Source organism: Vidua chalybeata, chromosome 20, assembly GCF_026979565.1.
Source record: "Vidua chalybeata isolate OUT-0048 chromosome 20, bVidCha1 merged haplotype, whole genome shotgun sequence".
Lineage (NCBI taxonomy): Eukaryota > Metazoa > Chordata > Aves > Passeriformes > Viduidae > Vidua > Vidua chalybeata.
In genome coordinates this window covers 3684413-3709186 of record NC_071549.1, presented here as the reverse complement: position 1 = coordinate 3709186, position 24774 = coordinate 3684413, and the positions used below count along the sequence as shown (strand labels likewise).

The window sequence follows — 24774 nt, the reverse complement described above, 5'->3', positions numbered from 1 at the left end:
TTTTCTCTCACTAAGTTTCTGAAGACTGAAAGTATAATGTTCAAAACTTACTTCCTTGCATCTCTAACACAAACAAGTCATGAAGAAATGCTCCCAAAGGGTGGGAACCACCAAGTCTCTGCCTGCCCCTGACTGAGAAGAAGGGAAGGCAGGGGACTAAGCAAACCCACATGCTGAAGGGTGTAAATAAAGACACTTCTGGTGATGTTTATTTTGGCAGTTATTAGAGGGAGCAGACAAAAAATCCAGAAGCCATCCTCACAGAAAATGTCAACACTTTCCCAAGTTTAACAATCTTAATTTTTTTTTCCAAAGGCCATATGAAAATGCAGCAGGAATAAACCACACAGGATGGCTGAGGGAACAGAGGAAAAGCAAGTCTCCACAGAGATGTCCAGTATTCTGAAAGCTATCAGTTAAATCACTACTGGCCTCATTTTACAAGCTAAGAGGCTGAGAAAGGGCAATGAATTAAGAATTTATAAAGATGGACAGATAAAGGTTCAGGCAATCTTCAAGGAAAAAAATTGAAGGATGGCATTTTTAGAGATTTGATGAAGCCACTTTAATAATTTATCTCACTACAAATTAAGACACTGATAATCAAATGTGATGCCCTTCAGAAATTAAGGGCATGTCTACACTAGAAGGCCAGATAGTGTATCCCTCCCTCCCCTACACATTCTCAGTAGCTCCAGATAGTTATTTTAAATCCCTTGCTGAACAACACCAGATTAACAAAACCCTGGAATGCTGTACAACAATGGTCCTCGGGGAGCACACAGGAACTTCCACATGATATGGAAAAGAGCTTTGGGGTTATCTATGCCATCCCTTCCCAGGCCTTGTAATTCCCTATCTGTCTTCATCCATGCCTGCCCAGTTCAAGCCTAAGCAACCACCTAAGTGCATGGATGCATCAAATACATCCCATTGGGATTATGTGTGATTATCTGAAAGCCTCCAGAACTGGTGACTGGGAGTGCTTTGGTCTTGCACTGAACCTAGGTACTGGATTCTGTCAGTGCTTTCACAGTGCAGGGTGCCCTGATCCCATGTGGGTTTCAAACAGCCAACTGGAACCCTGTCTGCTCTGCCCAGTCCTTATGACACTGGTAAAACAAGCAAAGGGAAAATCAGCAGTAAAGTTTGTCTCGTCTTATGATGTACTTACTGCAGAAGAAAGAGAAAGGAAACCCTCAGGAAATCACCGTGTTCAAGCCAAAGAAAGCAATTTTAACAACATTTTTCTGAGGGCTGTTCTGTTTTGAAGCTCACAACCATCAAAATACGTATTTTCTGGACTATTCCCACTCCCTTTGACTTTCACATCATATCTGGGAGTTTTGGCATAAGCTGGGAGTTACACAGAACACCTCAGTTCAGGAGGGCAAGCTGGCCCCTAGGAAAGGGATAACAAAAACAGGTAATGAAATTATGTATCCAGAACCTAGAACTTCCTGCCCTCAATCTGTCAGTGAGTTACTAAAAAATTGGTACAGGTCGCTCCAGAGCCAAGACAGCAATTTTGTAACATATAAAAAGAAAACATAAATGTATCTAACAATGTAAGCAAACGCCAAAGCATGCCTACAGCAACAACTGGGAGAGCTGAAAAATCAAATTGAGATATGCTGGATAGAGTGAAAAGGTGTGTGGGGGCCCTAGCAGCAAACCTAGAGATCCCTCACCAAAACTGGGTGAGAGCTTCCTGTATGGAATGGGGAACTGGATCTCTCAGGCTCTGCAACCGCTTCATTTGTTATTGAGGGCAGCCTCACAGTCAGCAGAGATGAGGTGGGACACAGATGACTGTCCAACACACAGGGATGTTCTGAAGCCAAGTTAAGAGACAGCCAGATTGTCCATGCACAAAAAGGGTCTCTGAGATGCCTCAGGAGACCCAAGTTAGATTCTTGGCTCAGCTCCCAGCCAAGGAGTGTCACCTGTAAAACAGGATGAACAGCTGTAGCAAACCAAATCCATTATGTCTTGGGTTTCTGCAAAATACTTTCTCCATTACATCAACAACTCAGCGCTTTGAACTTCTTTTGTAAAGCACTTCAAGACCAACTGATAAAGAACAAAGCTCTCCAAGAGGAAGATGTTTCTGTCAAATGTTTCAGCATCCCAGGTGAGCTCTGTCACTTACAACATGAAGCAACTTTATTTCTTTATACCATGAACACAACTGAGCCATCTAGATCACCAGTTAGAACAGACTTGAACAACTGTAGCAAGATTCTGCTTTGTATAAAGTAACTATATAGGATTTGGGAGGCCAAAACTGTGTCAGAGTTGTTTTCTCCTTCCTCACCTCTGCAGTGCAGGGCTGTGGACAACACTTTCTGCCCAGGTGACCCAGCAGTACCAGCCAAGAGCACGAACAGCAAACAGGGCTCTCACACAAAGAAGTCAGCTCCAAAGTACCTGGTGGGACATCCAGACCTGCCTCACTGAGTAAGGAGAGGGCAAACATGGATCCCTCATGGCCGTGATGTATGTTTTATAAGCATGCTTAAACAATTTGGGAACAAATAAGGTCAAGTTAGCTTATGTAAGCACGAGAGCCACTGCCTCGCAGCAGCTAGAGCTGCTATTTCAGGAATCTGTCTCTTCACTTAATGTTCCCGGCTGTTGATTCTCCCTCATCTGACTCTTAGCTTTGCCTGCATAATTCAGTGATATCCAAGACTGCACTCGTCTCACATTGCTTCTTTCCCAGTTCCAGCTCATATCACTGCCTAACCCAGCCCAGATTTCCCTGGTGAGGAAGCTCCTCAGCAAGGGATCTCAGCAGGTATGCAGTGCAATCCCTGAGGCAAGACAGGATAAGCAGGCAGACACCAGGAGATAATATCTTGTCCTCTCTGACAGCCTTAAGCCTGCCAGGGCAGTCCTGCACCTGGGGAGCTACAGCCTCCTAGCTGCAAATGTGACCCAGGACACAGGGTATGGCACAGCCTTCAGGTGACAGTGTCCTTGTGAGGAACAGCACCACTTGAATTACAAGAGCACATCAGTTAAATTTGCAAACCTTGCCCTGGGTCAAAGAAAGGTACAATATTCACAGTTATCATATTTTTCCTCTTAAAACAGCTATTTGTGATGGACAGTGGCAGGAATGACCTATGACAAATGCAGACGTTTCAACCAGAGGCAGGGCAATAAATATTATCATTTTCCACAGCATGCCACAGCTTCCAGTCCAGGCTCTCACAGGTAAGCATCCACATCTGCCAGCATCTACTCACGTACATACTCACCTCTAAATTCACAGCTGACCTAGAATGGCCCATGGAAACTAGTCTCAGAAGAAAAGGGATGAGACTGAGCTGCAGGAGAACTCAGAGCTCTGCAAACATCCTCCCAGTCCTCCAGCTAAGCAGGAGTGTGTGAGGACAGCAGTGACAGAAAGGGCTGCTGTTTAGTCCAAGCTCTTCCCAAACAAACTCACCCCATAACTTCAACATCAGGCCAGGAACTTCTAACCACCTGCAGCTTCTTTGTCAGCCAAGCACACAGCTTCCACCTGGAGATTTCAGGGCTAATAAACCCTTTGGCAAATTACTTCAGTGGTGGAATACTCTCTTTGACAAATACATACTTTCTACAGATTCTAAATTTGCTCCGTTTCCAGCCTCTGACTTCTACTACAAGAGATTTTTTACCATCTTTAAAAGAGATCAGTGACACTGTATTGTTTTACTACACCATAGAGCCACTACGTATTTTTACAGTTCTTAATCAAAGAAGTGAGCATTTCTGCACCACCAAAAAGACACAGCATTTCTTTTGCAGCTTTAGAAAGTCTTTCAGCACAAGTGCCAGCCTTTGATTATGAATCAAAACCCTTATGTGGAATATAAAGTCCTTGACCCCTTCTCACTACAGCAATATTTAATGTGCAGCTGCCCCAGCCCCACAGGGCCACACCAGCTGGGTTAAGTAATGGGGGAAGCAGGAGGAAGGGAGACAAAACCCTCACATGTATGAACACCAACAGCAGTCTGTAAAAATGTTATCTCAGGACTTTCTCAGGCCAAAAAGAGAATCAGCAGCTATATGCCACTGCCACTTAACAATATGGGAGGCCTCCTGCCCACAGGGTAAACTTTGGACAACCCAAACAAACTGACAGGATTTCTCAGGAATTTTTCTTTAAACACACATGACCACAGAAATGAGAGGCACTGAGGAAACTTTAATAGCAAAGCTCATCATAATCTTGGCTGGATTGCAAGTTGCTAAACTCTCCCTGACAAGAACAACATAAAGGCATTGTAAATGTTTGTGGTTTCCCAGTGAATCACTGAGTTCTGCATGCATTCAGCTGCTAGAGAGAAACATGGAAATGACCAGGTTGGGAGGAGTGGCATGCTTTATGTAGCTGAAAAACAAAATCATACCTAACTCCACCCATTGGATACCTGATGTAATCTTTAAATAAAAAGTGTTTAATGAAACTGAAGATACAGATTATAAACAACATCTTTAAATTCCCTGTTTTAAACTTGCTTAGATTTTGTTCCCCCTTGACAGAAAGAAACAGAGCTAATTGTTCTGTTTCAATACAGCAAATTATAGAATAGCCTAAATTACCATGTAGCCAGCATCTGAGTAAGTAATGAAAGCTACCCTTAGAAAGAGGTCATTATTACAGTTACGTAGAAACTCCAAGACTGGAATCTCCCATGTCATCAAGTTTAGTTGCCACATCACAACATTAATTTGGCTGCTTGGTTCCCCCCACATCAATCCACAAGAATAAAAGTGAATGGCATTTGCTTCTTCAACCTCCTGTCTTACAGATCATCTCCCACGTAACAGCTGCACCCAAACACTGTCCTCAGGTACAATTTGCACTTGCCACTGACTCAGGAGCCCTGCAATTTCTGTCACTGTTTCCTCTGTACAAACGATTTTCCAATGTATTTTAAGGTTTCCCTGATGAGCAATATTAGCAAGGCAGTCTGGTCCAGAAGGCCTGCAGTGCACCAGGAGTCAAAAGTCCAGTGCACCTCAGCTCTACTTTTGTGGCCCTGAAGTTCATTCCAATGCAGAACTTGCATGACATGTCCTGAAATTAGTGTTCACAATAACATTCCATTCTTTTTTCTTTTCCTCTTTTTTTTTTAACACCTTCAATTGATCTGTATGAGTGAATTCCCTAAAATTCAAGCTCTGTCTCTTGGATCTCATTGATACACAGCCTCATTGAGCTGCACCAGGAACATCACAGTAGTGTTACAAGAATTCTGCCAGCCCGGTAGGCACTACTCAGAGCTGGTGCCATCAGGGACAAGGTCTCTAAGACCACTTAAGATGAGCCCAGTCCCAGACTGCAGCTCTGAGACCAAGCACCAGACAAATGAGAGCAGCATCCATTAGGTGTCATCTGTACTTCAAACATGCTGAGCTTGTTACCTCTGTCACTTGGCTGATGCTTCTGGTGATCAATTCCTCCCACTCCTCTTCTGTAACAAAGAGCTTCAGCTCATGAAGTAGCAGAACTCTGTGGAGAAGCAGACAGGCCATGGCCTGAAAGAGAAAGGGGAGAGAAGAACATGAAACTCTCCAGGGAAGGTGTTAGCAATGAAAATACCCTGCTGAAATAAACTGCTACACACACCATCCAGGGGAGGCCAGCTTACAAAGGCTGCATATCCTCACCAAACAAGTATATCATAGACTGATTTGAGTTGGAAGGGACCCTAAAGATCATCTCATTCCAGCCCTCTGCCAGGGACCACAACAGGGACAGGGACACCTTCCACTATCCCAGGCTGCTCCATCCAACCTGGCCTTGGACACAACTTCTCTGAGCAACCTGTGCCAGGGCCCCACCACACTCATAGGGAAGAATTTCTTCCTAATATCCAACCTAAACCTGCCCTCCTTCAGCAAAAGGCTCTGTCTGAAAACATTCTCTAGCTCAATACAGAGTCACCCCTCAGAAGACAGGGTGGTGGGTTTTGGTTGAATGCACATATAGAAAAGAGAAGGTCAAAGGGGAGTGAAGGAATCATTACAGTTCTAGATTTAGGCACAAATATCCAAAATATGCTTCAGCAGCTGCTGCAAGGGCATCACTGTCAGTCTCCCCAAGTTTTCAGGCAGCACCTTTGAGTGACTGCACCCTTTACTGTGCCCTGACCAATGCAATAGGCACAAATAATAAAAATAAAAGCAGGAGAGCAAATGCTTCATTTCAAAGGAATACTAGATGGGAACGCCTGTTCAGAGCAGCACTGGGCCTTGCCCTGGAGTCAAACTTGCTCATTAAGCCTCTACATTAACACAGCAATGAAAAGAATCGCCACTAGAAAACCAACAGTATTCTGCAATCTTCTTACATATCTTACATATCCTTTTCTATTCCAGAATTCCTATTTTAAGGCTTTCTTAGGTACAAGAGAAAAATGCAGCATTAGTCAAAGGCAAAATAGAGAAATGCACAAAATGCAGTAATGAGGATTAGTACAAATAGCTTAGAGGATTTAAGGGGGAATTTTTTGTAGCACCACAGAGTTAGTGAGCAAATTCTACTCATACAAAGAAAAAAATGATGCCTCTAGCTGCCATCACACAGACCAAAACTGAATGCAGTTACAAATATCAAAAATCAGAAGGATTTACAAAAACTAATCTCATCCAAAGAAAGCAACAGCTGCTGTTCTTTAACCACATATCACAGAAAACAAATGAGCAAAGTTTGTAAAGCTCCTTATGAAAGACATCATTGAGATTAAAACTCTGAGACCTCAAGGATAAAAGCAACCTGGTGATACCCAACCTGGCCTCCAGGGACCCCCTGGGGTCAAACAGAAGCGACCTGAAAAACATTGAGCAGGAGGCTAAAAACTTCTATTGGGTTTCTAGGGTTTCAATTTCTAGGGAGCTATTTACTGAATAATTCAAAGTGAGCAAAGAGAAGAAATCCCTGGAATTCCTGGGAGCAGTATCACCAGCCAGAGTTGTAGGCAGTCAAACAGAAAACCACAAGCTCAAGGAGGTCTGTGTTTCCTACACAACACATTCCAGGCTTCTGGGACAGATGGATACTAGAACACAGGTTGCTCCCTGAAGAGTATCAGCACTTGTATCTGTTTCACAACAGATAATGTCACACATCCTTGTGAGCTTACCTCCAGTTTGCACCAGTATGGCCAGTGAAGAGAATTATCCAAATAGAAAGAGATTTCATTACACACAGAAATCTGTTCTTCACTGGAAGGTGAAAATGCAGCAGGGAACTAGTGAGACCATGTCACAAGATTTATGCTCATTCAGTGAGAGAGAACACCCTAACACCATCTTCAAGGCAGGCAGGCAGGCTTACATATTCCTTGTAATTATGGGACGGCTGTGTCTTACAGGACAAATGATGGCATGTGTCTACCAAATGTAGTGGAAAGTCACTTCAGTGCAATTAAAAAGAGAACGTGACCCTTGGAGTAGATGAAAGACTGTAATTCATTCTGAAAGGCCCAGGCAGGGTCACAAACCCTCAGGCACCAGCTCTTCTCTAACAATTACAAACACATTTATACTGCAAGTGGGTGTAAAACAGAGAGAAGGGTTGTATGAGGGTATCCTGGATATCTCAGGACCACAGGTTAACTCCAGAGGCACCAGTGCCAAGGGGCAGCTCGAGTCAGCAGTGGGCAGGAGCACGGCAAGCTAATGAGGAAAATAACTGGAAGGAAACCAAAGTCCAGTGGAATGGGGGCTCTGGAGACCTGAGACTCACTATACAGCACACTGAGAACAGTCCCCGGATGGGACCTACTCGTCAGGAATCACTAAGCTTGAAAAGTATTTTAAAAGAAAGGGAAAAAAAAAAACCCAACCCAAACCACTGAGCATTCCCTTCTGTGTGACATAAATGAGGAAGTCAGAGCACCCAATCATCTGAGGATCCTGGCTGGTGCTAGCACTCTTTAGTAATTCTGTCACACTCAGAGCTTTCACCCCTTCGAGCCTGTGTATTAGATTCCAGTAAAGTGAAAATATGTTTTGAGTTTCACGTAATTAAAACACTGGTATTGCTCTACTCAACATTATTCTTTTTTCCTGATTGTTTTTTTAAACCAATGATAATTTAGTACTAAGCACAAACAACTTTTCTCATTTAAAACAACAAAAATAAAATATTTACTTGTTGGTTGAAATAAAAGTTGGCTTAAGAACATCTCAGTCAGAGAGTATATATGACACTAATACCTACAGGGTTATCAGTATCATGCTATGCTGTAGTTTAAGGTTATCATATTCATCCCAGAGTCAATGACTTCTCTGTTCCTAGAGCAGTTATTAACATACAGCCTGTTCTTTCACAGCAAACTGAACAGTTCAACAGCAAAAGTTAAACCACAGGGAGAGGGACTGACATCAGTGCACTCGGCCAAAAACATCAGGGGCAGAATCAAAACTAGAATCAAGTTCTTCAATCCTGCTCCAAGGGTAAACCAAATAAGAAACAACAATAACTCCTCAATCCTCCTGCTCATGCCATCCCACCTCAGCAAATTCAAACCAAACCAGGAGGGGCACCAAGTTTTCTTTAGAAGGTGGTGCAACCATCACACATCAGTCATAGCATCCATAAGCACATGAAGAAGGATCCTGAATGTCATCAGAAGATTGCTTAACAGGCAAATTACCCAGAGAAAACAATCTAGCAACCAGGAGCACAAAGCTGCCACACCCCCTTGGAAAGCAACAGGCTACAGCAATGGCTTTCCAGCCACAATTCATCTGTCAGGGCTCTGAAACATCAACCCACTGGCTGGAAGGGCATGGAATAGCTCCCTACAATAGTCGTTGGCAGGATTTGCAAAAAGGATCTTGAACATTCAAAGAGCAATCACTTTCATGACCTTCAGGAGCTTCACCAGGCAAAAAAAAAAAGCTTTGCTTTATCACCTAATATAAGGGGAGCTAAGACTATGAGCACTTTTCAAGAGTAAGGAGAGACCCAAAGTCTCTCAGGAGCCATTTCCTTGAGGTGGTAGAGAAACAGCTCTGCTGTTGCATTTTATTTTCCTTGTTTTATCTTCTCAAATACATGGACACAATGCAGCTAGAAGCCAGCATGTTAGAGGTGTGCACATGGCAGTGAACGTTCATCACCCCACACCTGCTTTAGAGGGCTACCCAGAGATACCACAAGCCACTTTCTTGCCCAACTCAACACATCCCACTTTTTGGGAATGCAAACACTCAATGTTTTTAATGAAAATAGCCTAAAAAAGAAAATGAGACTGCTCAGGGGATTTTTGAAGCCATCTCCTGGAATGAGGATCTTCCCATCCCCAGCCACTTCTGGAAACACATCACTGGAGCACCACCAAACAGTGGCAGCAATACCAGAATACAGAAAGATCTTTTCAGAAATGAAGAATAGTCACAAAATTTACCTATGTTCAGTTCTGTGATGCAGAGGTTTCTTTGAGACTTTTAAAATAAAAAAAAACACACATAGAGCACCTTAGGAGGAGTCAAGCCACCCCAGCTAGTTCAAATCTTTGCATCAGTACTTTCAACCCTTGTAATTTCTCACAGCTCATCATTTACCCTTAATATATTCATTATGTGTCATTGACACATGACCAGCTGCATGTTGTACCATCAGATCACAGACCAGCAGCAATCTGAAGTTTGGAAAGTACTTCCACAAAATCCAGCACAGAGCTGGACTCAACCAGTTGACAACCCAGTTGTCTCTCTTCCTCCTGCCCTTCCCAGCAACACTGGTATTTTAGAATGTCTTACAAACAGTTGGCAATTTTGGAGGCTGGCAGAACAATACTGTCCCCAAGAATATCATAGAAGAGTCTCTGCATTTTCTCAGTGCCAAATCAAGCCTGCTGTGCTCCTGACAGAGCGTTCTATGAAAGAGCCAAGTATGATCAACACTTCACAAATGGACAAAAATAGCAGAAGACTCAGGAGTCCCAGCTACCAAACTCCAGTCCAGTTCAGGAAAGAGGGTTGTCATCCCCCCCATATGCACAGTCTCTGAAATGAGAATGTGTGAGAATAGTTACAAGCAGATGACAGCCAGATTAGAGTTTTTTCTAAAGGGAGCTGTATGCTGCAGTGCATCCTGTGCACTAGAAGCCACCCAACTGCCTAATCAAAAATTTTTCTCCTTAATGTCAGTTTTTAAAAAGACTATGAAATAGTAAAAATAGTAAAAAAAAAAAATACAAGGGAAGTCTATTCAAGCAGGCATGGTAGATACACTTACAGACTCCCACATATATCTATCAAGCATACAAGTAAATAAGGCAGAAAGGCTCATTATCAGTCCATGTGGGAGCACAGAACAAACAATAACTAAGGGCAGTGCTGACCCTAAGGTTTTCTGTGCCTTTGGTCATCTCTCTCTTATCTACTACAATTACACAAAATACCACTCTGTGCAAATGGTTGTGATTTCTTTCTGAAACAGGCAATGTGCCCACTGCAGTAACCAAGATGTGCTGGTAATTCCCAGGTGTGCTCACCCATCTTAACCAGAAACTAAAAAGGAGTGTGAGTGGAGTTTGCATACAACCCAACTTTATCCTGCATGGGGAAGGACAAGACATCTGGCCTAACCATTAAATATGGCAATGGATTAAAGCCCTACCAATCCAGGCACTGGTTTCCTATTGAAAGCAGGTACCCAACACAAGTAGGTCAGAAGTTGCTCTCCCCAGTCACCAGCCAGGTGAGCTGGATGGAGGGGAACAGATCCAGATGTTTTCAATCACTGCAGTTGTGAAAGAGAAGAACAAAACAAATAAGCCTTTGCAATACTGCAGAGATTCTGTTTGCAATCCTGAAGAGATGAAGGCATGACCTAAATTCAGAGTTGTTTTTCCAAAGAAAAGCACTCTGTTTATATAAGGACACTTGTTTCTGATGCAAAAATACACACTTTTGAGTCCCAGGTGGTTTAGGATACTGTCCGTAGGTGGCTTTGCAAACAAGTGAAAAAAAACCTGCCACCCAGGCACACTCCTGAGAGAAAAGACACAGAAATCAGCAGCCACCACCACAGGAGCAGGAACCTTAAGATGTTCCTGCACTGTGACACACCAAACCCCAACTCTGAGTTTTCACACAGCCGCTCTGCTGGGTGATCCCAAAGCAGTTTGCAGGCTACAGCTGAGTAACCCTTCCAAACTCCCTGACAGCCAATTCCAGCTTTCAGGAAAGAGGCAGCAAGTTCACCTGGCTTGTCTGAAGCACGTGGCAGGACAGAAACTCTCATTAAATCCTATCCAGGACAGTATTAAGAGCTTATCACATCTCCTTACACTTTGTAAAGGAAGCAGTGGGGAGTTTAAATGCTAACCAAAGACATGAAGATGGATTTTTCTCATCTTTTTGCCTGTTGTTTTTGCAGCATGAACGAAGTTTATCAACATGAAACTTGTCACCAGTGTGGCAAGAGCATCTCATTCCCTTTATGTTAAATATATATATATAAAAAGAAAACATTTTACCTGGAAAATTACAGGTTTGTGCAACTCAAATACATTTTCAGAAGTGAAGAAGCATCAGGATTTTTAGTAGTATCAACATTCCACTGCTCTTGGAAGTCCAGGAGACAAAAATATACAGCTGGTATCACACCAGAGAGGCCACTGGTATTTCAGAGCACTGATGTCTCCCTTGTGGCACAGAGCCTGCCCTGCCAGCACATCTGACTTAGTGCCAGCACACAGCATAAAACAGCAGCTCTCAGTGTGTAATCCTCAGCATTAAGACTATTCTACAGCAACAGGAATATGGCAAAAAATAATTGCACTTCTAGAAATTCTCTCAAGCCCTTTGAGACTGCAATCTCATGAATCACATTCTGCATTTGTGACAAATGTTACCAGGAAAGCTGGGTAAAAGAACAGAGACCAAGAATATGGGAAATCCTAAATAAGTTTTCTTTGAATTTCAGTAAATAATTAAACTATGAAATAAATTCCTCAGCTATCTGCAATTTATTACATGTTTAAAATAAACCAACCAACCCACTCCAAAATCCAAAAACTCCACCTTACACTATTGGTTACAGGAGAACAATCTGTCATTTATTACCACAGAGCAGGAGATCCAGAGCACCACAGCAAAAGCCTCTTCCAATTACTCTTACAGCTTTTTTAAAAAGAAAAAAAAGAGCATCCAAAGCCATGAAGCAAGTGCCAATCTACCCCCATTTCTGCTCATACAGTCAAACTATTTTAATTTTACATTCCCATTGGATGTGGGATGGAGACAAAGGCTCCAATGGAGCAGTCCTGAGTTTCAAGGCTTCTTATTTTCAACCGTGTTTGATTCATCCACTTGAGTATTTCTGAACCCATGAGCTACAAGTCTGTTTGATACTGGTTTGGGAGCTGAGTCCCAGTTAGAAACTCAGCCTTGAAGGTTATTCAAAAGGACAAATTATGAGAGGGATAGGACAATAAACCACAACAATGGATGTGTTCCACACAGCAAATTCCCATTCCCAGAAGGCTGTTCAGAGGCAAGGGCTGTATGTATCATGTATGCTGTATATACCATACAATCATGGAACAGTTTGGCCTGGATGGGACACCTTAAAGCCCATCCTGCTCCACCCCTGCCATGGGCTTCCACTGTCCCAGGTTGCTCCAAGCCCCGTCCAGCCTGACCTTGAGCACTTCCAGAGAAGTGCTGCCAGCTGCTCTGGGCACCCTGTGCCAGGGCCTCAGCACCCTCACAGGGAAGAATTCCTTCCCAAAATCCCATCTATCCCTGCCCTCTGGCAGTGGGAAGTCATTCCCCTTGTCCTGTCACTCCAGGTCCTTGTCCCCAGTCCCTCTCCAGCTCTCCTGGAGCCCCTTTAGGCACTGGAAGGGGCTCTGAGGTGTCCCTGGAGCCTTCTCTTCTCCAGGTGAACACCCCCACTCTTCTGGCCTGGCTCCAGAGCAGAGGGGCTCCAGCTCTTGGAGAATCTCCATGGCCTCCTTGGGGGAAGACAAAAAGAGGGACAGAACAAGATTCTTTCCAAATTTAAGTACAAACAAGAAATTATGCTTCAAGATCCTTAACATGTATCCTCACTGAACAAGCATCAAACACCAATTATTTACTTAAAACATACAAAACTTACTGGAATGTTTTAGGTATAGAAAGTGAAAGCCAGAGGTACTCAAGAAACATTTGCCAAATCACTTTTCCTCAATCCCCAAGATGTCACTGCAGTATCTCACACACAGCATGTGCACACAGATGTGATTCATACACATTTCAAATCTAACAGGGAGGGAGGATAAGACAAAGCCCTGGCTGTGGCTTAAGAAAACTATTTTTGGTAACACAAGCTAATTTTTCTCATTTACCACCACTGAAAGAAGGCACACACAAATAGTAGAGCCAAGACTGACATTTAGTAGCTGTCTAAAAGGTTTCAGTATGGAAAGTGCTCACACCTTTTGGGATAAGTGGATTGTTAGGAGAACGTGGCTGGCATGTTCAGCTGTGCAGAACTGCCCATGAAAGGACACCTGAGCAACAACACAACTATTTCTTGGTTTAAAAATTAGACATCAATTTTTACCCCAAATTTACCCTGTCATCCCTCTGATTAAGGGACCTGAGAAGAGCCTTCCCTGCACCCTGTTCCTGTCCTGACAAGGACATTGTCAGTCACTAGACAGGCTCCTGGTGCCTGAAAGCACAGTCACAGGGAGCTCACACTCCCCATGAAGACCATGAAAACATCTCCTGTATGATCACCTGGCTTTGGAGCTGAATTCAGTAATTCCTGCTACAACCCAGTGTCCTCGACTAAGGAAATGGCTTTTTCAAGGCATTCCCTCAGCCAGCCCTGACAAGGTGTGATGTTGCTGTCTAAGGTCAGCAGAACACGAGCAGGACACAGATGACAGTTTAAAGGTCTGCCCTGCCTCCAGAAACACAGATCAAAGCAGAATGCAGAAGTAAAAACTTATCAGAAACCCCCAGCCATCATCCACCATCCCCTGCTCCCACACCTTCACAGTGCTCCAAACATCATGCTCTGGGCCAGAAAGCAGGCTCCTCCCTCAGTCTGGCCTTGCCAAAAAAAAAAGGAAAAAAAAAAAAAAAAAGGGGAGATTTATGAGCTCAGGAATAAAATTGTCTGTGCTAAAAAGTGATGAAAACAAATTTAAAGCTTAAATTAAGTTCCTTGACAAATGGATGAGAAAAATTTTGCAAGGCTGGTTAATTACAACAGGTAAAGCATTTAAGTGACATTTAAATCACATTTTACAACCTTGGACAAGAAAGGCAGTTTCAGTGTACTCCCACCAAACATCCTACGTCATCAAGCTCTTGCAATCTTCAGTGGTTTGGAACAAGCCAACCTGCACTGCAGCCCAGCTTCAGGCATCTTTACCTGTTCTTCCTTCCCAGGAAAAATGCAGATTTCCACAGATCTGGCAGGAACCTTTAAACCACTCACAACAGCTTACATATAATTAGTACATTGAAAATAATTGCCATACAAGACATGTTTTGCTCATTTGACCATCCGCATCATATTGATGATCTGTTTAGACCTTCTTAAGCACAAAAATGATGAATGAACTCTGTGGGTTTAACTTTTACTCCCAAACCTCTCCCTCTCTCTGACTGGTTTAAACATGCAGAACAGCAATTTGCAAACAAAAGGGTGTTTGTGTCCTCCTGGGACTGTTAGAACATACATCCATACAGACATTCCCAGTGCAGGTCAACTTCCCAGTCACTATCTCAACAATGGAAAAAATGGAAAAGCAATCACCTGCTCATCACCTACTGAAGTGGCAGGTGAACTGGATCCCTCACCTCCATCCCAAGACCAAGACTCAAAGATAGCAGAAGTGCCTGCAGGGAGAGGAAAACCACAGGATGTGGAGCCAGATCAGACCTTGGTCCCTACTTTGGATACTCCACTTTTGGGTTTCAGGTTTTGCTACCTTTCTTCTGAAAAAGAGCAAAGCTTCCAGGAAGCAAAGACAAAACTGGCTGTGAAGGAATCTCCATCTTCCTACCCCTCCTGCTAACTCCCCTCTCCTCTCTACTTTTATTATCCCTCATAAACCTCTTCACCTGTGGCTCAGATGTCCTGCTCTAGGCAGTAGCAAGGAGAAGCGAAGCAAACTGTTATTATCCACTACCATTCCCAGGGCTCTGAAGAGCAGCAGTTGATTGATCAGATGAGCTGCTCACTTCATTCTGCTGTGACTGAGCACAGACAACAGAAACTTCATCCCATAAGTTACACTGGCACATACTCCTCCTCCTCCACAACATGAAAATGATTATGGCATGACAAGCACTGTAACCACTGCTGTTCAGTCTGGCTGAAAATGTGGATTGAGCTCCACCCCACACCAACCACCTTTATATAATGCAGCTGCACCTGCACGAGTTGTGTCAGTCCAGACCCTACAGGTAAAGATACTCATTGATTTCACTGACACAGTCACCACAGATGGGTTTTAAATGTACTTGAGACAGCAGAAATCCCAGGACTAGCAGTCCTGGCAGATTATATACACAGCCTGCAGACCGTATCTACAGCATTCAGTCACACAGGTTTCTTCATGCCCTAAACCATCATTACTTTGTCTAACCAGAGACTCTGTAAATCACATTCTCTTCACTGCTGCCAAGGAATGGACTTTTTCCATGCTTGGTTCTCCTACAAACAGTGCTCTGGAGGATGTTCTTGCCAGAGGAAAAGCCTCAACTTGCACTTGACTAACCAGAGGGGCCATTTGGGAGAGTCTGCTCATTGCAGTAGGACATCTGTGCCCAATACAAGAGTGCACAGGTGCACCTGCTTCCTTCAGCACTGCTCTGCTGTCAGCTAGGAGAGGCAAAAAACTAATTAGAAGAAAAATTAAAGCTTTCCTCTATGGTCACCACAGTCTAACAAGATGCAATGATACAAATAAGTTGCTATATTTTAAAGGGAGTAGAGAGGAGTCCATACCCACAGAGAGATCTGACAGTGCAGTTTTTCAGAGGATACCTGCATGTTAAATACTGGGCTGCACTGGCAGGTTTTCTGCCTCAGAAAAAGGGTCTGCAGGACACTTGTGCAGTCAAAACGACTAACATATAAAATAATACACAGGACCCCTGGGCCAGGCCTGGCTGATGGTATTAGATACCGGCTCTGAGTATTTCACTGGCATACAAGAAAATGGTGAGTGTTGGACTAAGCCCTTTTCTGACCCAGAGATGGGGTAACTGAGTTTTAAAAACTTTTATTCTGTTTTCAGTCTCATGTGAAGGGTGAGACAATACAGATGTTATAATTCATGCCATCACAATCAGAAGCCAACTAATTACAATACACTATATGTGTTTCTTGGCCTATCAGCTTTTGCCACACTATGCTGTAAATGCCTTAAAGCCAATCATCTAAAATCACCCCTCATGAGCATTCAGGGCTGGGGAAAACCTTGTGCTCTTCATTCACAGAGGCCAACAGTCAGACCCTTGGGACACAGCAATCCAGATATTGGACTGCTGCTTTGGTCAACACAGAGATTCATTTCTCCCTGGGGTAACCACTTACCATATCAGAAAGGCCAATCAGTTTAAATATTTTGCTCCAAAAAAAAGTCAATATAAATTCTTGAAAAATGAAAAGATGCCATAATTAAGTGAGCCATGAGGACACAAGATAAATCAGCAGCAGAGCACAAATTAGCATCCATGAGCTCTGATTTTTTTTCCTCTTCCTGTAATGCACAGTTACAGGAGTGAAACCCTGGTGGGGAATACTGGTACCACGGGACATACTGAGAGCAGAGGAGAAAAGAACAGGAATGGATTCTGTGGAATGCAACCAAGCCTCCCTTTCCCACATTAAAAATAATAATCAGAAAATATGCCCATTTTCTTCTTCTCTCCCAAGTTAAAGATACAGTCACAATTTTAAAAAATAATCTAAAACAATTTGGTTTCTTAATATGACCCTGCTTATTTTGGAGCACTTCTACTTTGCTTTTACAAGTTTCTCACTCTAAACATCAGAGCAAGAAATGTTCTTTTGTTAAGAACTCAAAGCCAAGACTCTTGCAGGACATTGCAGCATCTGAGAAACATGACCAAGAAGGCTCCCAGGAAACCATCTGGGACACTTTCCTTTCTCTCAGCTCTGGCTTTCCTCTTGAAAAAAACCCAAACCAGCCTACCCCCAACTGAGGAATTGTCAACTTCTATTTATTTATTACTTATATATTGTAGTATTGAACACCAAGAGGTTCCACTGACACCTCAAGTTACTCACACACATTGGTAAGACCAAAACCAAAACTGTCCCCAGTTGCCTCACCCTCACTGCTCCTCCCAACACTTTCCAATCCAGTTGTCTCCTCTGGACAGCAAAACCCTCAGTTCAGAAGAGACTTGCAATAGGATTTTCGAGGCAATTCAGAAGGCAGCTACAGCATAATGCAGCCTATTTAAGGAGACTTTGCTAAAGTCTAATTTAATAATTTAGAGGAGATTTAAGAGCAGCACACATTTAAAAAAAGACCATGTTGCCTAGGCACTGTGTGCTTTTAGCTGCTGCCCCTGATACACTAGACCAGGCTTGATATTGCACAAACAAAGGTTTTCATCTTTTGAGAACATTCAGCAGCAGATAATGAGAAATTAAAATTCCAATTCGCTCAAACATCAACCACTGAAGTTTAGCCTTCATACAGTATAAAAAAAAGGTACTTGCATGTCAGTAAAATTATTAGCTTGGAATATTGAAATAAAAAGCATTGCTAAGCAAAAAAAAAAAATGGAAATTGTACTGAGTTGAACTTTGCAGATTCCTTGTTTTGGATGCTCACCAGCAGACCTCTTCATTTTGCAGAATCCACTGAGAGAGGCAGGATGACAAGACAGAGGGCACAGTCCCCTTGAGAAGTGGGACAGGGCTGGAAACCCTCTTCTGTGTGGAGGCTGCTGAGAAATCCTGCAGAGATACCTGAACTCCTTTCTTGGGCTTCAACTTCTGCAGAGTGGCATTTTAAAATGGGCCAAGGGAGAGCAGAAAGAGAAGCAGCCAAATCCCACTACTCCCACACCCCCATACTACAACAAAAATGGACCTGCCACTTGGTACACAAACACTTGGGGACATCCTTGTCAGTGAGCAGAGCCCAGACTGGCATTTCATTTTATGCTGCAGAAGCCCTAATCTTTTTTCACTTGCTAACAAAACACCCTTCTAACACACCTCCTAGTAGTCCCACACCAAGATCTTACTGTAAAGAGAACATAAATCATTCCCCAGAATTTCAACAGGATTCTATTCTGGTTTTTTTTTTATATTTTGCAACATTAATATATCTTGAGTCCATATGACTGAGAGTAGCTCATTTTCTCACACCACAGCCAATTCTTTCCCTCCTGTGTTTGTTATGCCATTATTAAATACATGGCAATAACCTTGTCTCTGAGCAAACTTTTCCCATTTGCTCCACACAAACACCTACTCCTCAAACTGTTGGAGGGGCTATGTTTGGGAGGCTGAGCACAACACACTTGGGTGGTTCAATCTCTTTTTAAAAACTATCAACTCGCTTTTTAAAAACTATCAACTCCCCATGTGGCAAGATGGCAAGTTTAATTTAGTAGGCTAGGAAATTACTCAGAATTGGAAAATCACTGCAATATGGTTTAGAACTAACACAGCAAGTCCATCCTACATGCAGAGCTGTTACTGCTCTGGAGCACTTTCCTCCTTGGACAGCTCTTACCAGCAGCTGTCTCTACAGCAAGAATTAGTTTCTGTGACCTTTTAATTTTCTTATTTCTTCCCAGCAACAAACTAGAATGTTTCCTCCATTACTGAGGATTTGCTACATGATCATCAACACAATCGGCTGAACAGCAGTTAGCAGAATAAATACAGCCTAGATCTCCAGAATCACAACAAAGGAAAAGAGAAGCTTTTTCATGTTCTGCTTGTGCTACATTGAGTATGGTGGAATATAAAGATAACAGGGCAGTGTCTGTGCCAGTCAATTAATGCTGGTATCACTATGGATTTGTTTGTGGGCAATGCAGGCAACTCTCTGCTAGACACTTCTGGCAAAAGACAGAGGCCACTAGAAAGCACCAAGAAGTACAACAAAAAAAAAACAACTGTATAAAGGAAAAACAAACAAACATAAATAGCTCACAACATGCATGTTGCTCCCAAAGGACCCTGCAGGTTCAGTGACAGGGGTCCCACACTGAACTGAAATACACCACGAGCACACCAAGTTCTCAATGCAAATACAAGTGAAAACTCATGCCACGGGATTTCAGGCACTCAGCTTTAAATACAGTCAGGAGGACCTGAAAAATTTCAACACACCTTTTTTATATTTTCAACCATCTCACACAGGTAAAAGAGAAACACAGCTTAGAAAGCAATTCCTCAAGGAGACACGTTTTGCTGTGGCATCAGACACCTTTCTAATGAACAGCAGAGACTATTTATAGATGCTGTCAATGTTCTCCTGCTCACCAAAGGAAAATGTTTTTTTCTGCACAATCCCACTGCAAGAAACACTCTCAAAAATGCAAGGTTGGGATGCAATAATCCACATGCACAATCATCCTAAAGGTCTGGGAACTCAAAATCTCCACACAAAAATGTAGAGCACTCTGGCTCTGACCCAGCAAAGCATTTAAGCATTCAACTGCTCTCCCTTCAACTTCAGTGGACAGTTTACATATCTAGAGCTAGTTCATGTCACAGGGCTTTGCTGGCTTGTGATGAAATACATCAAAAATGTCCAAGAACCCACCCATAGTTCAGCTTCACCTTGCAAAACACAGATTCTCCTTGACCATCAACTTACACAAAACAAAAACAGGAACAGGACACTGTCTGGGGGCAAAGCATGTCAGTTTGACATAGATTTTCCAGCTGCAAATGATTTCTTTTTATTGAGGAGAGGGCACATACTGAACCAAGGAAGATGAAAAGGATGGATTCAACAAGCAACAGCCTCTCCAGCACTGCATCCCTTGGATCTCACTGCCTGGGGACAATTCACCTTCTGAAGGTCTGACCACCTTGACAGAGGACACAGGCTCAGGGTGTCTGACCTGCACCAAGGGACAGAGGATGCTCTGAAGGAAGGGAGCCTTTCACTCATGGCCTATTGCTCAGCTCTCACCAGTTGCCTGCCCAGTGCTCATTCCTCATGCAAAGGAGGTAGAGCTGAACTGGTACTGGTTCTTATCTGGGGAGGTTTATTTTGCTTCATTTTTAGTAACAGCTTATGCAAAATGTTCCATAACAAGCTCTTCCTCTACTACCTGCTGGCAGCTATCTATGAGCACACAGGCAGGGCATGGTGCATTAATGTGGGGATCCATTCATCTCCCCAGCACGAAGTGAAATACTCCCAAACAATCACACAGAGGGGTGCTGTCTTCTGAGGCTTTGCAGCACTTTTACTGCTCTTGCTGTATTAAAGTTTAATTAATTTTTAACTTAGATATTTACACAGAATATAAACTGTTCAGAAGGACAACTGTCAACCAGCCTAGACCTCTTTGGCAGGAATTTGGGATCATATTTTACTCTTCTGGTGATGGCAGCTCTGGCACAGACCTGCTTCAGTTCTGCAAAATTATATCTATATATGTTTGATCCCTTTAGGGAGACTGCCAAAGCACCAAGATTAATTAGCAACTTACCTAAAATACACTCTCTGTTAGATAGATCTTAGAGTTCCTTGTCACAGACAGCTTTATAAAAACACATTCTGAAATACTAATGAATCTGTATGACATAAGATGATTTTGAACTCTGTCTCAGTGCCCATTCTCATTTCCACACTAAGTAAAATTACTTTTATTAGTTTCATGACAGCTCTGCACTTACATCAGCCCTGCAGAGTTCCAGCCAAATCACAGAAAATAAACTCATTTGATGGACAAATACAGCCTCATTACGCTTGCAGCTACTGCAACATCCTCAATCAATATAGCTTTGAATGTAAATAAGAAGGCAGGAATGTATTCAAATGGATGTGTGACCACAGTGCAAAAGTAATTGCAGAGGCTCTTATCAATTGTGTTAATGTGTACAATCCCAGTGCCTTTCCCAAAGAAAAAGAACAAGGGATGGATATGAAACCATTTCTGTAAACCCATGGAAAAAGTTTCACACTAGAAGAGGTTTTAAGTGTCTGCCATGAGCAAGATGGTGACAACACCTTACTCCTGGCAGTAGTAATTTTCATTTATTAGTGCTCATTTCCAAACTGGTTCCAATACTGCTGGCCAACAAGCTGGACTTCTCAGGGAAAAGCACAGTGCTCCAGAGCCTGTTTCCAGTTGGGAGCTGGCAGGTGCCCTTGCCTGCAGGAGCCTGCATCAGCAGCACACCTGGGTACTGCAGTGCAGTGAGCCACACATTTTCCCTCTCCACCTGATCCTCATGCCCACAGAGAGTTTTTAGGGTAGAAACATTAATTCATGGACTCATCCAGTCCTCATATATGGGAATGGGGGGATACTGCAGTGAAAACCTCACCACAATTACCAGTGCAGCACTGAGGGGTTTGTGCTGCAACAGCATCAGCCCAGGGAGAGCCCAGGACTGCACAATTACAGAATTAGATGTTACTGTGGCTCTGCTCATCAGACCAATACAGCTAAAAATAAACCAGGAAGACATTCCTCACCTAAGGCTCAGGAGGGTTCTGGTATGTAGCTGAGTCATGCAATAATCATTAAATTAAACACATCTTGATGCCTGGTTTATGCTCCATCAGCACAAACTAAAAAAACAGGCTTTTGTGCATATTGAAAGAGCAACACTACACCCACTGAAACAGGAGCAAGGAAATAATTTGAAGGTCAAGGTCTCCTGGAAAGCAACTGCAGCAGTAAGAATGAATTGTCCTAAGAGAAGAGGAAGTGAGGACTAGCTCATACACGTTTTTCTCCAAACAGAATTTGAGAGAATATGTTTAGTGCTTGTGGAAGACATCAGGCTGACAGGAACATCCCTCATCCATGAAACAGCACAAGCCTCCCCCATGCTGTCAGCACCACACACGTTCTGCTGGCCAACTGCACTGCCAGTGAGATCATCTGTGCCAGACACTTACCACAATTCACTAACACCAGGAGAACTCAAAGGGATAATGCAAGCTCCACCTGTGATGGCTTGTCATTTTCCCATACCAGTTATCCCTGGGGTGTCTTTCCCCAGCTGCCATTTGTGCCTGAGCCACTGGGAGCACCAGTGTGTGACAGGCATTCCAGGAAGGGTAGCTGCACTTCACTGTGTGCAGCACCTTGTCTGTAAGGGAAAGCTCTCACACCTGCCTGGATGTACCAAAAGATTGTGATGTAAGCACTGGCCCCACCTCCTACCACTGAAGACATTTCTGCAAGGACAAGGTCACAGTGTGACTGATTCTTAGGACCTCAGTCTGCAGAACTGCATTCAACAACTTAGATCAGACTGCACTAAAAAGTCATTCTTTACCTCTTTCTTCCTTTTTTTACTTTAACTTGTAGCACTTGTCCCACTCTAAAGGTCCTCTTGAAAAGCTTCACAGCTGCTGCTTGCAGTCAAGTGATTTTGTATAGTTTCTAGTCACTTCTTTCTACAACAGAGAACACTGCAAGGACACATGGCAGGGATGAGGCAGGCCATATTCTGAGAAGACAGTAAAGCCTTAAGTTATATGTTGGTTTAAAATACATATGGGATGGCAAGTATCAACAAAAGTTTGTGAAAGGGATCCCAACTGCTACTGTAGAATGAAAGAAAATTAAAAAGCCCACAAACAAAACAAAACAAAAAGAATCCACCCAAACCATTACAAAACTCACCAAATTTCTCAGTTCAATAAATGAGTGACAACCAAACACTATTTATTTTAAAGCCTGAAGCATTTTAACTTTCACACAGGCATGTCTGGGACTTAAACTTCCCACTTGAAGAAAGGCAGAGCTTAAAAACAGGCCAGCCAATATCACTGAGCACTCAGAGCACCAGCTGCCACAGGCACAATGCATTTGAATTAGCAGAGCAAGAGTCACAGGGTCCTGCAGCCAGTGTGGACTCACAATGGCTGAGAAGTCCAGCTGAGAAGCATGAACTGCCTGGAACAAGGTGGTTTTGCAGATCTACTGTCACACACATCCTGTGTCTTTCTCCTGTAGAGGTTTAAACAGGTACTAAATGAATTCAGGGTGGGATGACAACCTCCCTTCCCTGGTTCAAACATCCCTTGCCTTTGTTTCCCCACTCACAAATAACACCAATCTCTCCATCTCTTTCATTTTCCAGGGAAACTGCTGCATTACTGTCTCTTGCAGGCATCTGTGCCCCAGTTGTAACATCAGAGGAGCAGAACTTGGCCACAGGTACAAGCTTCAATCTCAGTAAGACCACTGCAAATTCACCTTTTCAGTTTAGAATTTGTTACACAGGTTGAGTTTACTGCTAAGAAAAATCTACCAACCCTATCACTGTGAGCCACAATTAAAACTGCCTTGAGAGCTCTCACCCCCCATGAAGTGTTGTTTTATCTCACAAATTACTTCAACATGGAGCTGAACAACGTTACTGCTCCTTTAGGCATGTAGGACAGTGTCAGAGGAGAAGGGCTGACAATGTCAGTCACACTAGCTAAAGTTGTAAAAGCTTCCTTTTCTTTTGCTAAATTCTGCATCAAGATGCAACCTTTGAATATCTCCAGAACACCCTACTCTACAGCAAACACCCAGGGCCAAAGGAAAGTAGCTCCCAGAAAACATATAACACCCATCCAACAGCTACAAACACCTCTGCTTGTAAAGACACAGCATTGCTGCTGAGGGTTTGCTGCTCTCTGGGTTTTAGAGGTGACCAGCTGAGGGAGAAAGGATGCACAAAAAGGCTGTAGCAGTGCAAGACCCAGTTGCCTGGGTCATCAGCTACAGCCAACAGTCCACATACAGCCTCTCCTTTACAATATTCATGTACTGACTTCACAGAAGTCATAATTCCATGTTAAAGAGCATTGCCTCTGATGAAATAAGTCACAACTTTCACCCAGACACTCCTGCCCCTGAACAGACTGTCCCTCTGCTGTAAGTGAATTGACTGAAGTTAACTTTAACATGGTAAAAGGGGGAAAAAAACTATGTGTGCAAGGGCAAGATAAGTTTTCAGCCAAATCATCCTCATGTCCCATTTTGTGATGTAAATGCACAAACACCTGGGCAGCAGGCAGGCACTGAGGTCCCCAGGACTAAGGGCTGGGGCTGGAGAGGCCACACTGCTCCTCTCCAAGCCAGTGCCAGCTGAGCAGCATCTGAATGGCTCCTGTTACCTCTGCCCAAAAACTGAGTTTGACACACCTGCAGCAGCCCACAGCAGCAGGCACAGGAACAACAGTGCACACACAGTCCAGGTTTGCTGTTTCTTAACCAGACCCCAGGCAGGCCCAAGCCTTGCTGTACACAATGTTCTGCAAACCACCTCAGCCAGGCTGGTCCAGGGGAATCACTTAATGAACAAGTTTAACTTTACACTAGAGGCCCCAGCAAGAGCAGAGCTTCTTGAAGTAAGAGCTGGGCTTGTAGGCCAGTGGCCACAAGATCTTACTTAGAGGCCCTAAAAATAAGGACCAGTCTGGCTGAGAGGAGATGTGGAACAGACTCCCTGGCTCCATGCTGCTCTCACAAACTTCCAGGTATATAGAGTGAGGAGGAAGGAACAGCCCCCTCACATCCTCTTCACAAATCACTTTTCATTTTGTTCAC

At 43.3% G+C, this 24774-nt stretch overlaps 1 protein-coding gene across 1 annotated transcript in view; it reads right to left on the bottom strand.

The window, feature by feature from the left end:
• The window catches only part of MYBBP1A (MYB binding protein 1a), a 56906-nt gene that overhangs the window by 8157 nt on the left and 23975 nt on the right, over window positions 1–24774 (bottom strand). The window contains exon 24 of the mRNA XM_053961561.1: window positions 5428–5541. Within this exon, the coding sequence (XP_053817536.1) occupies window positions 5428–5541 (114 nt within the window). The remainder of the gene's footprint in view (window positions 1–5427; window positions 5542–24774) is intronic.